General features: G+C 37.9%; 1 protein-coding gene across 3 annotated transcripts in view; it reads left to right on the forward strand.

Moving 5' to 3' along the window:
- cxxc5a (CXXC finger protein 5a) overlaps positions 1–16,800 on the forward strand; it is a 76,450-nt gene extending 59,650 nt beyond the window's left edge. For 2 of the 3 annotated variants that reach the window (XM_057820118.1, XM_057820117.1), the window contains exon 3: positions 15,830–16,800. In XM_057820118.1, coding sequence (XP_057676101.1) covers positions 15,830–15,833 — 4 coding nt within the window. In that variant the 3' untranslated portion in view covers positions 15,834–16,800. Of the gene's footprint in view, positions 1–15,826 lie in introns of all 3 variants that reach the window. The other variant, XM_057820116.1, reaches the window with a different exon arrangement.
- Positions 16,801–17,368: the final 568 nt, after the last annotated feature.

Here is a 17,368-nt window from a genome sequence, read left to right on the forward strand (position 1 = left end):
AATTACAGATGTCCCGATCAATCGGCATCCGATCACGTCATTTTCAAAGTATCGGAATCGGCAAAAAAATATCGGGCATGCCTTTTTTTTAATATATATATATATATATATATATATATATATATATATATATATATATATATATATATATATATATATATATATATATATATATATATATATATATATATATATTTTTTTTTTTTTTTTTTAATTAAATCGTTTTCTAATTGTATTTAACGTTACAGACATAATATGTTACACTCATCCAGAGTCTTTAGTTTTGGCTTAAGGTATGGTTATCAAATTTATCCCGATAATGGCGGTAATTAATTTTTTAAAAAATGTATCATGTTAAAATATTTAACGTAATTAATGCATGTGCTGCACAACCCACTCAAGCATTGTTGCGCTCAATCTGTAATGGCGCCATTTAACTATACAGAGAGCTAAAAGGCAGCGTAAAATGAGTAGAGTGAATTTTGGAAGCCTTTAGAGCCTTTTTTTAATTGGCTAAAGCCTTACAATCCCTCTCCCTACGATTAGAACTATCGTGGGAAGCAATGTGGGCAAGCAAGGTAGTAACTGATCTTTTTCTTAACACCCTATGTTATTTCCCAACGCGGAGAACATATATCAATTAGTAGCACTACGCACAGTCATGGTTGCACTTTCCATCATGCATTTGGGCATGGCTACAGTATCATTTACTGTATGCTCAACAAATACACTAGATGGCAATATTTAGTCACAATATACAAAGTCACGTTTGTCCTTTAAGAATTACAAGGCTTTCTATCCGTGGATCCCTCTCACAGAAAAATGTTAATAATGTAAATGCATTCTTGAGGATTTATTGTCATAATAAACAAATACAGTACTTATGTACTGTATGTTGAATGTATATATTCATCCTAGTTTTATTCATTTTTTTCTTAATGCATTGCCAAAATGTATATGATCGGGAAAAATTATCGGGAATGATTGGAATTGAATCGGGAGCAACAAAAAAAAAAAAGCAGTCATATCGGGAAATATCGGGATCGGCAGATACTCAAACTAAAACGATCGGGATTGGATCGGGAGCAAAAAAACATGATCCGAACAACCCTAAATGGAATTCTTTTCCATAAAAAGCATGCGTGTATGACTCGTATCATATTTACATTATACACACACTCTCTCAACACAGACAATTGCCAGAAAGAGAAATAAACACATTTTACCCCTGCCGTACATAATAAACACGCTACAGTTAACTCTCATAGCTGGTTGGAAACGTTCATGACAGTGTTTACTAACCTTTCAATTTTTAATAAATGCGAAATGATATTGGAGGTATAGCCTCCTCGGCAGCAAACATGTTTTACATGACAGTTGGCCCTCCTCCTCTGAGCTGCGGCCGACTTTCTCTAGCCGAAGTATTCCAATAGTAGCGATTTTGTTTTCTTCGAGGGGGGAAAAAGTTAAGGAGTTTCACCTCCTCCAGCCATCGTGTAGACCCCACTCACCAACGTCACACAATGACGTGTCGCTGTATCCGGCCACCATATTGTCCGTCATTGTTTATCCGTATTCTCAATGGTTTCAATTTGTCGTGCAATTTATAGTGCAATTCATGGAAGCCCCGATGCTTTCAGACGCTGTAAACTCATTGGATGCGTTGCATAAAAGGCGTTATGTGGAAAAGCTTCAGTCTATCCATTCGCCAGATCCATATTTGATGCCTAAATCGATATTTTTCAATCCGCTGTCTTCGCCATCTCTGCCTGACATCTGCTACCATGATATCTACAACTATCTTGTCCACACAAAATCAGCCTATTCTCACGAAAGTTTGAAACACTTTAAGAGCAGCACTCTAAGCAACATTACCCCGCGTGACCTTTCCAATTTTCAAAAATGGCGACAATCAATAGAAAAAAAAGTTGACTGCGACGCCTCAAGGATAGGTGGATATTGGACTATTTCTTCAATAAAATACGCAACTGTGTCTGCCTCATTTGCAAAGAGACAGTCGCTGTTTTCAAAGAGTTCGATGTGAGGCGATATTACCAAACAAACACGCTGACATGTACTACAAAACGGAAGATACGCAACGAGAAATTAAAGCAACTTGAAGCTAATTTCACAGCAGCTGTATTTCGCAAGAGCCCGAGGGTTGAAAGAGAACGCCACAAAGACGAGATTGTTTTAAATTATGAATTCATTCATTCATTTTCCATGCCGCTTATTCCTCACGAGGGTCGCGGAGGTGCTGGAGCCTATCCCAGCTAACTTCGGGCAGTAGGCAGGGGACACCCTGAATTAAAAAATAATAATAATAAAGCAAATGTGACACACAGAAGGGCTTGCTAAAATGTCTTTAAATGTATTGTTCTACGTAAATCAGCCCAGGTAGCCCCTCACATTTTTACCACACCGAATCTGGCCCCCTTTGCAAAACGTTTGGACACCCCTGTTTAACTGATGGTCCGTAGACGAGGCCAGCTTCTTTCACTTGTTACCAGCTAAATATTATTCAAAAAATAATGATGGTGGAAGAAATAAACATCTTGAATTTGAAACTGTATGTTGTCGGCGATTAGCCTCGCAATGATCCTAATTGTGGTTGTCAGCCCAAAACCCTCTAAATATATATTAAATGCATCTTACAAGATATAAAATGACTACTACATAATCTGTGGTGATCGTTTGGTGCCCAGTTTTCTCGTCGAATTGCAGCAGTCCATCTCGCTCTCCTCTCCGGGTCTCTCGGAATACGGTAGAACTTCAAGTCTCTCCGTCTATCTTCTCTGTTATTGCAACCGACCGCCACACACGCCTTCACCATTTTGATTATTAATGTTAACGAGCAGAAAAACACGCCATAATAGGAGGAATTTACGTAGCGTTAATGCGTAAACACGACGAGCTGACGGACAATATGGCGCGGAGGTGTGGTTGTGACGTCATGTGAGTGGGGTCTATAGCGTAGATGACTCACTGACACTGAGCAACAAACTGTGGGGGATGGTTGAGCCTTGCACCTGCAAGCAAGGGATTTCTCCCTCCATTTTTGGGACATAAAAAATACCACGGTATACCTTGAAACCGGTAATCGGCACATGTCTAATCACGATAATTTTTAGCAAAAAAGGTTATCAATATTAGGGGTGTGACAAAATATTGAAATAGTAATATATCGTGATACTTTGTCTCCCAAAAGGTTATTGATGTGCTCCTGCCAAGAAATCGATATATTGTTTAAAGAAGGTGTCACTGTTTTAAAAAATAATAATAAAAAGAAACCAACATGCTGCTCCCAAAATCTTCCACTCAAATCTCTGTTAACTCGATGGCTGCCATTGATGGTGAGAGTTGCCCAATCAAGTTAGACAGGGAGGGGCGAATGAACGTTCGCTCAATCGAAACTCGAGCTGCAGCTATCGATTATTTAGGTAATCGATTAATCTACCGAAGAGTTAGTTTGAATAATCGAGTAATCGGATTACAAACATTGCTCTTAAACAAAGAATCTAGTGTTTATGCCTGCAATAACATTTATCTTGGCTGGCTAAGATTGCACTTTCAAAAGTGCATTAAATTGGCAAATTTGCATAGCAAAAGTCTGCTAGCTTAAATGCTATAAAATACTTTTTTTTTTTTTTAATTTTGTTATTTTTTTATATATACTTAAATATACTTCTAAACTAAATAATGAATGCACAAACACATTAGCTCAAACAGAAACATAATTTATGTTGGTCGTAACAGAGAGCAGCTGGATTCAGCCATGTTGGACAAGTTATGGCATAGTCATTATTGCTCCCAAATCATTAAAACAATGCAACAATTTCAAAACAAACATCACAACATCACTCTTAATGAAACGAATCCTCAAAGCAGCAAAATTCGATTCGAAGCTTTTTATGAATCGTTGCAGCTCTATTTGCAGCCAGTATTTCTGATCTTTAGGGCATTTACAGGTCACTTTCTATTCATTTTAGGGCATCAACAGGTTACATTCTGTTGATTTTGAGTCACTTACTATTGAATTTGGGAAAATTCTACAGTCACTTCCTTGTCAGAATTCCAAAATCAAGAGGAAGTGACCTGTAACTGCCCCAAAATCAATAGGAAGTGACCCGTACATGCCCAAAAGGAAAAGGAAGTGACCGAAAATCAACAGGAAATGACGTGAAATGCCCTCAAAATCACTGTCTGGCATTGACTGCCACTGACAGCCATAGACGTCCAATCCAATTTGCTGTCATCCTGCCCACTTTCAATGGATTGGATGTCTTCCCATGATAAACTCAAAGCAGAAAAATGAAATTAGCTTGTTTTTCTGTATATTAGGCTTTTTATAGAATATCCTAGAATGATTTCCTGACCCGTGCAGCGATAATTGTTGTACCGCCATATCGTGAGATCGTTATTGTGAGTCTTGTATCGCAAACATATCGTGAGGTTCCCCACACTAAATTCTAAGCACAAATGGCTTGTAATCAATTTTTTGCTATTTTTTCTTACCTTCAATTCCCACTTACACTGGCGCTTCCGAGGGGACTACTTTTTTTCCCTCGCCTAGTTAATGTGTTTTAGCTGGCCTTTTATTATTTATTACTTCCAGGTTTTGTAGGTATACTTTTCACTTTCAGGAATTACATTTAGGTACACTTAACACATTGAACAAAGCAGTTTTATGACATGCTAACTGTTGTCTTAATTGTTCTCACCTGCGAGTGCTTTTGTAGTGGGATAAAGGACCCGAGCAAAAGGGGAAGGTTGTCTTTGTATGTGCCTGAGTGGAAAATTAATTAATAACTTTGTTTTTCTTAAATTTAAAGACATTTGTTATTATAGAATTAGTATCATGTTGCTGTAACGCTGTTATTTCTCATGACTAGCAGTATTTTTAGGTTTAGCGTTAGCGCAAGAAAACAATGCTAAATCTCATCTTTCCCTCTAAACACTACAGTGCTTTCTAATGGACAACTAGGAAACTCAGCTCAACTTCAAGGTGTTCTTTTTTTTAATTTGATTTAGCGGCAAACGCCAAAATTAAAAGAATTGAAGATATTTGGTGTTTTGCTGTCTAAATTGAAGAACTGTATTTTTCGGCATATAAGTCGCATTAGCAAAAAAATGCGCAATGAAGAGGATAAAAACATGTAAAAGTCGCACCGGAGTATAAAACACATTATTGGGGGAAAATGTATTTAATAAAATCCAACACCAACAACAGACATATCTGGAAAGGCAATTAAAAATAAAAATAGAATATAGAACAACCGGCTGAATATGTGTACGGTATGCTAACATCACATGACACATAAACAATGAACTGAGTACGTGTCCTTTATGTCAATGTAACGTAGCTAGTAAGAGTTATTCAGCTAACTATAGCACAGTGTTGTTTTTTGGCAGCCCTTTTAATTGTTGTCTTAGTCTTTTGGACGAAAATACTTATTAGTCTTAATCATATATTAGACATTTCATAAATGTCTTCGTCAAGTTTTAGTCGACAGTTACTAAAAATGTTTTTGTCTCTAAAAAGTTTTCGTCCAAAAATAAATGAAGGCTTCCAACAATTTCAAATGAACATAGATCAGAATATGAACCTGATTGATTGGCTAAATGATCAATGCAAAAATAAATCTGTATTGACTTATAGTAACTTTAATTTGTATTTGTTTCAGGTGATACAACGTTCGATTCAAAGCTGTTTTTAAAAACTGCTAAAGAAACATTTTGAAGTGCAAGTCCCTTTATTTAAAAAACGGGGCGAAAGGTTCCACTTCTGGGGTACACTGGAGCACCCCTAGACTCAAACTAAAGTATTGTGATATAAAAGTGATTTGAGAAAAAAAAAAAAATAATGAAAGAAATCTGAGCTATCCAAGGACCGATCTACATCTGAAGCTTACTAGACTACCCCAAGACTTAAACCAAAGTACTCTCATGAAATTCTGATTTCATTTCACAGATTTTTTTTTCTCATGTCAGTTCATGTTCAAGTCAGTGTCGCCCTGAGGTGGTCCCCATTCTTGGAAAGCTCCTCAGTTTTTTTTTTTTTTTTTTTTTTAATAATAAAAGGGACTTGCACTCTGAAGCCACCGCGTCACATTACTGTAATGCACATAATGCAAACAATGATCCAAATGAGGGACGGCTAGCTTGACTTTGTTGTTCCTCGTAGAGGCTGGCCTGACCGCAGTAGTTTTGCAGGTTAGCAAGTTCACACAGTTTAATTTTATGCTAACTCTGATGCAGGTCGGACTTTCAGTAGCAAAACAAGTGGTGATTCCCCCACCTCCACAACATTGATATCTTTTCACATTACTTACAGTGGCTGCTGCTGGCCGAAAAAACTTCCTATTATCACTCCTCTTCGAAAGGGTCAGAGGAGGCTGCGGCAGGTTGTCGATATCAATCTGTCGGGTCTGTGTGAGAGTGCGTGTGTGGCGGGGCCAAGTCATCAGCCAATCAAATTTGCGTTTGAGGGCCAAAAATTGACTGGCACATTCAGCAGGTAAAAAAAGGATAAATTTAAGTCTGAACCATAGACTTTATAATGTATTGACGGGACACGGGGCGCGCAGCCGATAATAGGGGGCATGCATTTTTGGCGAGGCCGTCAAAGCTGACTGAGTGGAATCACAAAGAGCTTTTTACGTTGAAAATTCTTACTTACGATGCTAGTCTGTTACTCAATGAGGTGGCCGCCATATGTAAACAGAGCTTTTCTGGTGAAAATTCTTGTGACTAAATGCTTAAATCCGTGAATTCTTGATAGATATAGACGTAAAACAGTCTCGATTCTTGGTTAAAAGCAAAAAAAAAAAAAAAAAAAACGTGCAGTTAGCATTTATTTTATGTAACGATGTTGAATAATAATGCTAGTCTCTTAGCTCTTTGTTGTGATCAGGTGGCTGCCAAAATGGCTTTTTCCGTTTAAAATTCATGTGAATAAAGGCTTAAATCCCTGAATTCTTTATAAATATGTACATAGAACAGTCTCAATTCTTTGTTAAAAGCAAAAAAAAAAAAAGAAAAAAAAACGTGCAGGTAACATTTATTATACGTAAATATTGCAAACTATGAGGTTAGTCTTTAAGGAAACTAGCAGCCGCCATATGTAAACAAAAGGCTTTTCCCATTGAAAATTCTTGTGAATAAATGCTTACATCCCTGAATTCTTTATAGATATACGTAAAACAGTCTCAGTTCTTGATTAAAACCATATAACCGTGCAGGTAGCATTTATTTTACGTAAGTATGTCGAAGAATGATGCTAGTCCGTAGTCCGTCATTTCTCCCATTGATTTTTTTCACGTTTCAAAATGCATATATGGTACGAAAAATATAATAATTACCTTGAATCCTCGAACAAACCATTCCTGAGACAATCCTTCTTGTTTGTATGCGGTACAACTTTCGCACTTTTTCAATCCTAAATCAGGCGTTGGATCACTGCATGTGTTTACTCTGCGACCGACTGCGAAGAAACTGAAGCGGACTGTAGGGCGGCCCCCAACTTAAAGGCATTGTGCAGTGAAGGTCAAATCTGACCCGTCGGTCATAATGAAGTCTATGTCTGAACATAATGAAAATAATCCACATAATAATGGTAGGGTCTATTCTATTCTTACAACATATGGGAAAACAATCTAAATGACCTATATAACTGATGTTATTATATAACGCCAATAAGGTTGCTTAAAAGTGGGTGGGGACAATTTGAGCATCCTGAAAAGTTGGTAGTGTTATGTCCCTACCGTCCTCATGCAAACCTACGCCCTTGTGCGTCATCGTGAAAAAATTGTTTGTCGACGAAATACTTTCATTATCGTCATTGTTTACGAAAACAACACGGCTATAGCATAAAGAACACGCTAGCAAGTTTACTAAACTATCAGTGTCACTCCAAAAAATAATATGTGATAGTATTAAGCCTGTCGCGATATGCAAAAGGTCAAATTATCGCAAGGTAAATAAAAATGATGGCGGTAATTTTCCTGGCTGCGATTCATCACCGCGTGCGTGCGTGCATACATATGTGCGTGCATGTGCTGCGTGCACTCGACACACGTGCTAGTTGATTACATATGAGACTCCAGTAGCTTTTACAGATGTTTATTGGCCATCAAAACACCATGGAATTAAAGTTAAGACATACAAAATAAGGAAACACTTCTATATTAAACATTGTAAAACGTTAGCATTACTACATTGAGGCTAATGGAAAAAAGGCAATGTACTATAGGGTGACCAAACGTCCTCTTTTGCCCGGACATGTCCACCTTTCACGTCGTGTCCTCTTCATCCGGCCGGGTTTTATAAATTCATGAAAATGTCAGGTTTTTATGATCTTCCACGGGACCAGTTTGAAGAGAATCCCTTCGGCCGCTGGGGGGCAGCGCTTGCCTGCGTCGTCGTGGCTCCTACTAGTAGGGGCGGGAGAAGGAGTACAGTTTACCCCTTGTATTATGGGGCATTACCGCCATCTACTGGGTTGACAGTTTGGCAAGACAACAGGCAGTTACAGACTACAATAAGGAGTAGTTAGTTGTAAGAGATGTTTATAGCGCTCCGTACACCTTTCTGTAAGTTTATCTTCTGTTAATGTCGCTCATGTGTCTTCTGTTATATACTATACAATATATGGGTACAAAGAGATGCAGTATGTTGTATTAGTCTTGTATTAATTGTTCTGCATTCGTGTATTTGGTTGAATGTTAGTATTATATTCTAAGTGGGAGCGCCTGCACAGTTAAGTTTTTTACTATAAATACGTATATAATGACAACGGTTGACTTCTGTCGGAGTTTTGTACTAGCGTGATCTGTAAAATCCGTTTGATGTCGCATCGTTGTGCTACAGATGATTGTGAACTTATATAGCAAAGTTTGATTTTGCCTCGTCTCCCGGTACTCGCTAATAGGGTAGCTATCAGTGAGCTAACTAAGCCGCACTACGCATTATGGGAAACGTAGTTTTGAACTGCTGCATTTGGAAACATGCCGGTTGAATAGTTTGTCAGGTTGAATAGTTTGTCAGTTTATTTTAGTCATTGTTTGCGTGCAATCTAGAACATTGAATGAGAATAAAAATTGAGTTGGAATAACAATTTCTCAACGACAATTGTCGTGATAATAGTTTATAAAAATATTTATGTGGCACAAGCCTACTGTGTGGCTGTATTGATTGTACTATATTTCCACGGGTCTGCATGATATTTTTTTGGTCATTATTAAATTTTTTTTTTTGCGTTTTTTTTTGTTTGTTTATGTTTTTGTGAAAATAAAGCCTGTTGAGCAAAAAAACTTATTTCCACATAGTATATAATATATACTATTTGTATATACTATTTATACTATTACTATTAATCTATTATACTATTTCTATAAATTATTGTTGGAATGGAAGGATAAGACACAAGACGGACATAAACATTCAACATACTGTACATAAGTACTGTGTTTGTTTATTGTAACAATAAATCCACAAGATGGCATTAACATTATTAACATTCTTTCTGTTAAAGGGATCCACGGATATAAAAGACTTGTAGTTCTTGCATTTCCCTGCCTTTTCGCTCTCAATGTGCTAGAACGGCGTCATTGTAAACTGTTTGAGGCAACGCATGAACGGGTCATTCCGTGCATGCGTTAATTGCGTCAAATATTTTAACGTGATTAATTAAAAAAATTAATTACTGCCCATTAATGCGATAAATTTGACAGCCCTAGTAATAAATGATAATAATTTGGCTTCAGATTTGTTGCATGCACACGACATGCAGGACAAGATGACAGTCATTTTGGATCAAATTAACACTTTTAATGGGCTCTGATTGGCAGACAACAAAAGTGACTGTGGGTTTCTCACCTGTGTCATATTGTGCACCTCACGAGCTTTAAAATGACTCATTATGCATTGTGTGTTTTTTAATATTGATAAATTTCAATGTAGTTTGTGTTTTATTTAAGAATAAATTTATTGCATTTCAATAGGTGATTTATTAGGATGTATTGTCACTATATTCGTGGTTGTATAGGTTTAAAAACAAAACAAAAAAACAGGCAATAATATCGCATATCGCAATTAATTTTGAGACAATATATCGCCTACTAAAATTTGTTATTGCGACAGGCCTAGACATTATATAATAATGTGTTAAAGTGATCCTCTGATTTAAATACATGTAGGCTCTAATAAACCACAATTGTTCTCTTGTACTAAAATATGTTGTTAGAAACACATAAAATGTTAAATCAATGGCAATATTTTATCATATTTAGTCCATATTTTGACCGTTAGTAGGCGCCATGGTTTGCGGACTTGCAGTGATGACGTAATTGGCATCTTTCCGAATGTGTAGCGTGTTCAACAATTGCTTATTGCTGCCTAAACTCGCGAAGTAAAATGCCACGATGTGCTGCTTTTGGATGCAATTTCCAGTCAAATGGAAAAAAGGGGAGTGAAGTGAGTGGTCAAGGTGGAATTATTATTTTTAGTGAATAGATGTGCATAAGTGGAAGCTTCTCCCTCTTTTTGGTCCCTGTATGCATGTATCCTACCCACCACACGTTACAAATGGCGCCCGAACATTTTTCCTGGATCCTCAGTCGAGTAAGGGTCCCATCGCGTCTGCAATAATGGTTTTGGATCTGTCCATTTATTTTTATTCGTCAGTCCCACAGCAGCTTTTCGGATCAGTCTATTTTGTGGAATCGACGGCCTAATCGCGGCTCCGATATTGCCATGGGATCGGTCTAATTCCTGGATCTTCGAGTGAGTAAAAAAGGCGGATTTGGATTAGTATTGCGATCTTTTTTGTTGACTATTCTTCGTGGGAGTTTTCCCCAAATCATACTAAATAACTAAAGCACTATGGCACGCTACAGTGACGACAGTGACACTGACGTGGACTTTACAACAATGTTGAAGTTCGTCAGAGAATGCGTGTTTGCGTACTGCTGAGCTCCCGAGTGAAGAGTGGTCAAGGTGGGAATAATATTTTTTGTGAATAAATGTGCATAAGTGGAAGCTTCTCCCCTTTCTGGTACTTTTATACACGTATCCTAGCTACCACGGGTTACAATGTACAAGACCTGGATTACACAAGGTGTGCTCTTTGGCCTGTACTGTCTGTAAAGCACACGACAGCTCTGGATGCTAACAATCTACATAATTATATTGGGAAAACGTTTGAAAATGCAATATGCTTACCTTGAATATCTGCTAATAAAACCGGAGTTCCTGAAACCCAACAGCATGCACTCTCGCTCCCAACCGGAGTTCCCAACAAGACTCTCTCGCATCACCAGTTTTGCCCAAATTTTGTCTTATCAGGTATTTGCTGCACGCATTTTTCCCTGAAGCACGTCTTGTGAACGACCGACAGTGCTGTCCTGCTCTTCACTTTTCAGATCTGGTTCAAATAGGAAGGGTAGAACTGACGACATGTTGGGAAACCTAACGAGTGACTAGCTGGAATTTCGGCATTCGGGGCCAGTGACGTCACGCACTGCGACGTAACAAGAATGGCGACCTATCACTTAAAATAATTTTACAAACTTTATTAAAACAAAAACATTAAGAGGGGTTTTAATATAAAATTATTATAAATCATACTAACATTTATGTTTTAAGAATTACTTGTCTTAAAAATAGAGGATCCCTTTAATAATTTCACTCATAAGTCACTCCAGAGTAGGCCTATAAGTCGTACTCCCAGTCAAACTACGAAACAAAAACTGCGACTTATACTCCGAAAAATACTGTACATAAATAAAGTTGAAATGGTTTTACAGTATATGTCTCATTTTGTGTGACTAATTACATCGGAACACCTCAAGTTATTTTCACGCCATACTTTTTAAACCATCTGGATCTATAGAATCAGGAACTTCAATGCATCACACATGAGAATTTCAGTTAACAGTCTCACTGTATGCTATGACTTCAGGGATGCATTATAGTTCCAGCGCGTGTGGAGGTGTGTGACTGTACTTTAATACATTTTGGCTTTGGTGTGAGAGCGTGTGTGGGTGCATTAGCTCTTCCTGCCTCGCTCAAGGCTCGGCTAGCGACTTTCCGGAACACTTGCCATGCCGATAGTGTCTTTGTCCGTCCTGATTGGTGGACTTTTGCTGAGCCTTGCAGCAATGTGCACGTCTGCTACTCCTGTCGTGCAGATAGCCACATTGAGGAATGGCGGACAGGAGGTTGCGCGCTGGTGGAGAGCGGCATCGTCATTAATGATGCCGTGGGAGAGCAACGCGTGTGGCGGCTAAATAATAAATGTGGCCTATCGGTTTTTTGTGTCGTCTTTTCCTGCATCTAATGGCTCATACATACTTACCACTAACCCGGAGAGTGGCATGTCATTTATGAACTAAAATAGCAAATATGCAAATATTTCATTCTCTAAATTGGGAAATTTGAGTGCTAATGTCTACACTTGTTTAGCAGAGTTATTGGGCTTGGGTACTGAATATTAACAACAGTGTAATATGATCATACTGTAATTCAGAATGTAAAAAGAGCTGTTCTAAAGCATTAGAATTGATGAAAATTAGGGCTGCAACTAACGATTATTTTTATAATCAACCAATCAGACGATTAATTAAACGATTAATCAATTAATCGGATAAATGATACTTAGATTTTCTTTTTCATACACAAAAATCTCGGTTCGGTACGTACCTCGGTTTTGAGGTCACGGTTCGGTTCATTTTCAGTACAGTAAGAAAACAAAATGCAAAATATAAATGTGCTAGTTGTTTATTACACACCTTTGTGCTTTCAACAATAGGAACATTCGCCTATACAAAGCTAGAGATCTGCTCAAAAAGTAGCGGGTATTTAAAGATAATCCAACAACAATTGCCTTTCAGACCCCGCATATTGGTCAGCTTTCTTTCTGAAAGAAAGAAGAAAAAAGACGTCCTGTGCTAAAGAGAAAAGCAATCCCAATGACAATGATTTTAACATGTATTTTACAAATGAAATGCCTCAATGAATCATCTTTTTTTCTTATGAACGGTTTTCAAAAGCTTTATTGGTGGATTTTCTCAAGTTAAAGCGCCACACAGAAATGAATAAATTTAATTGTGTAAGCAGGATCTATGTATTATTCATATTATTTAATTACAGGTGTTTTAGCTCATTTCAATGTATTTTATTTAAATGGGCTATTATTTATTTTATTATGTGTTTATATTTTACAAATGGGATGTAGTATTCATTTATATTGTATATTTTATGTTGTATAACTTTAATTCCTATGTGAATATTAGTTCCTACTTGTTTTGTTGTGGTAGGAGGGTTTTGTATTGAACACGGGGCCATGTTGGTTATTATTATAGCAGAGAAGACAGCAGTAAATCAACAAAGACAAGTCAACTGTGCCCCGATCTACCACTCAAGAGATCTGATGGACTCAAAAAGTGGGTTATGATTTCATATTAGTTTGAAAATCGACCGGATCCACCGTATTTTTACACGAGTGACTTCTGGTCTGCCCGATCCTAGCTACCGGTAGGAGTATTGACGCAGGAGGGTTGCGTCTCGCGTCAAATAATAAACTTTGTCGTTCTTTTCGCGTGCATCGCGTTGAGCTGCTTCTGGGACGCGTCTAACACGCCGCCGCAATGAGACTGGTGTGCATTGGCTGATTGACTTTAACGGCGGCCACGTTGTCGCGCCATTGACGTTTCTGGGTGATACTGTCCTACCGTGTTGGTCCTCATTATAGGAGAGAAGACGGAGTAAATATAATCTACACAAAAAAACTGAAAAAAAAAAAGAAACTGTAACCCGATCGACTCACAGCCTCGAAAAGTAAGGGTTACATTTCGTCAGAAACTCGTTCGGTACGCCTCCGTTCTGAACCGAGTACCACGTACCGAAACGGTTCAATACAAATACATGTACCGTTACATCCTTAGTCATCACACGATAGAGAGTTAGAGATGTCCCGATCCGATATCTGGATCGGATCGGACGCGGATATGGGCAAAAAAATGTGTATCGGTATCGGATCGGCCGACACAGAAAAATTCCGATCCTTTTTTTTTTTTTTTAACTCCGGTCCGGGTTTTCCAGTGCACCGACTTACATAATCCATTCCAGTTTTTGCTCCGGTTTCCCTAAAATCCGGTCCGCATTTTACGCACACCTTCAACACACTACATTACCGTCTCCCAATTGACTGAGAGACTGTCGGTAAAAATGTCAGCTGTGTGGGATTATTTCACTTTAAAGGACGACAAAGACGAAGAGGCAGAGTGCAACATATGCCACAATAAAGTCAAGCGTGGTGGTAAAGCTGTAAGAAGTGTTAATACAACCAAACTAATCAAGCATTTATCGAAATACCACCACAAACAATACAAGGAGTATGAGGAGTATAAGGAGAAAACCGAAGACAGAAAGAAAGGTCATACGCAATGAACACTGGCAGAAACTTTTGCTATGCGTGACAAACTGGCACTTGACAGTCCCAAAGCCCAGGGAAGAGTCATTGCCGAAGGAATCATTCTGGATGACGAACCATTATCTCTCGTGAGTAAAGTGGGATTTAGACGCATCGGGCAGACTTTTTTCAAAAAAAAAAAAAAAAAAATTCATATATTTATACTAAAACGATGTATGTATGTATGTACTTTTCCAACGTTATTTCGCTGTGTAAATGCATTTATAATGATTAAAATATGTAGAGTATTTAAACATTGAGAAAACTTGCGTTTTTTTTCTGCCAACTCGAGGAGATTAAAATAAATGTCAAATCCACTATCCACCTGGTAGAACACACATGCAAATATAAAATATATAAATGTTTATTGAATATCCATCTTACAGTCTTGTTTAACTGGGAGAATTTGTTACAAAAGACAGGCTATAATTTGTTATCATTATGCATATATGCGCTGGCGTCACCAAACGTGATCACACAAAACGTAACCACGCATCGCTCCTGAGTCCTCACAAATAAAGCATAAAATTTTGTTTTTTTCGGGCTCTTGCCTACAAATAAAACATAAAATTTTGGGGTTTTTCGGGCTGGGCAAGCAAATCAAAGGGAGTGTGTAATAGTTAATAGTTTGAGGTTGTTTGTGTGTTTTGCTTTTTTAAGACAGTTTACAATATTATTAGCATGTTTTACTGTCTGAATATGTCATTTCTGTTTGTTATTTAAATGTTTTGTGTTTATCATTTAATAAACAGGTCAGTTTCTTGTTACCAACCATTATGTGTTATTCCAACTCACCTAATTCAGCTGGCAAGTTGTTATCAAGACTACTAAAACCTTTTTCAACATGAGTCTGACAACTAAGTAAGGAGGCTAAATAACTTTAAACTTTAATACATGCTCAGAGAGGCCGGTATTGGTATCAGCCAGTATCGGTATCAGATCGGAAGTGCAAAACAATATCGGTATCGGATCGGAAGTGCAAAAACCTGGATCGGGACATCCCTATAGAGAGTGCAGTGAGCGTCAGGAGAAAACTGGACCAGTAAATGGTATCAGTGCCCTCTTTGTTGGTACTCGCCGATAACGATACCACATTTCGGGCCGGATCGGCCCCCCCTGCCGATACTGGTACCGGTGCATCTTTGTTTTTTACTATCACAAAACCTGGCATTTTTACAGGGGTGTTTAGACTTTTGAGGGCAAATTTGTACTTGTATATAAAACTGCAAACAGTCATAGTTAAATATCGTATTGAAATGAGAAACCACAATAGTATATTACATGTATTTTCATGCATCATTTCACACTTTTTCCTACCTTTTCTCCCCTCCCGTTGTCTTCTTGTGTTTTTCCAAGAAGGTGATGCTACCTACAGGAGCAGCGTTCCGGTGGTTCCAGTAGGACTTCTCCTCCAATCCCGTACCCAAAGCTCTGCCATCAAGTGCAATGCCAACTCTTGGATTGTCTCCAGAAAACAGACACTGGCTAATAAATAAACAGCAAAAAGAAAAAAAAATACTAGAGAAAGAACAAAAACAAAGTCGAAATATAAAAGAAAAACATCTGCGGGGTAATGGATGCGCCTACTTATTCCTTGAACCAAAAATGAAGTGTGAAGAAAAGCATCTACGGAAACTTTAATTCCCTTTTCTATGTTTCCATTTTGGTACCTTTTGTCCTTTTCCAGCAGCTTTTTTTCCATGTCGCCTGAACACGGAACTGTTTATTGCCAGAAGCAGAAATGATGGGCCCCAGTGTGGACAATCAACTAATTTCTGTGTTTGGTGTTAATGTTGTTCATGTGTGGAAAGATACAGTACTTGTGTAGAGAATGTACTTTTACAGCTATATATTTTAAAACTAGTGGCTAATGGCAAACATTCTTGTAACTCTTTACCATTACGTTACTGAAATAGTGGTCGATTTTGACCGTTCGCAGATGGCAAAATGGTTTTGTAACAGATTTTCACATCCGGGTGCTGTAAAATTCCACATCCAAACAGGAAAGAGAAGCTGGGACTCCGCTGTAATGTCGTCCGTCATCATCAGCCCATGTCTGCATTTCCAAACTACTTACTTTGGCCCCTACTGAGCATGCCCCAATAGCATGCTATCCGGCCGATAGCACTAAGAGACAGCACTTGCTCTGAGTCTACCCTACTGAACGCACTGAGACATTTTTTTTGTATTCATTTTTTTTTTTTTTTAATTTGTTCTATTTTCATGATTTTTGTTATGTTGCCGGGTAGCTGCAGCTCTTAAGAATAACCAATCTTTGTATTTGTTTAGAAAATTGGACTGGTTTTTGTGAATAAAGAGGAATGCATGTATTGGTGTCGAATGTACAATTGTAATATTTGTCAACATTTGGTGTTTTTAAAGACCAACTTATTTGATTAAATTTTTTTATTATTATGAAGTTCAGATAGTCATAGCATTTGGAGTAAAATGCAGCTTGACTGTCACTCAGTCAAAGTAGCGGATGCTACATTTTAACATTAAATGAAGTTACTCTACTTTCTGGACTAAAAGGCGCACCTGACTATAAGCCGCCACCCACCAAATTTGACACAAAAAAGGCATTTGTTCATAGATAAGCTGCACTGGACTATACGCCGCAGCTGTGCTCACTGTATTATGGGATATTTACATCAAAATATATTACCCGGAAACACTTTTTTTGACAGCGGCATCATAAGACTGTCATAAAACCAAATGAATCATTATGAAGCTTTGAACCAATTGGCTGCAAAGCTTCATTAATTCAAGAAGCGTCATTTTGCCATCACTTCCCGCATGGGGGAGACAGTGAACCTCTGCTGCCACCTGCTGTCAACACTGTTGTCATCCAACATGCCGCCTAGCATGCATTGCAGCTCTAAAGATGTAAATAACATT

The sequence above is a fragment of the Corythoichthys intestinalis genome, chromosome 18, assembly GCF_030265065.1.
Source record: "Corythoichthys intestinalis isolate RoL2023-P3 chromosome 18, ASM3026506v1, whole genome shotgun sequence".
Taxonomy (NCBI): domain Eukaryota; kingdom Metazoa; phylum Chordata; class Actinopteri; order Syngnathiformes; family Syngnathidae; genus Corythoichthys; species Corythoichthys intestinalis.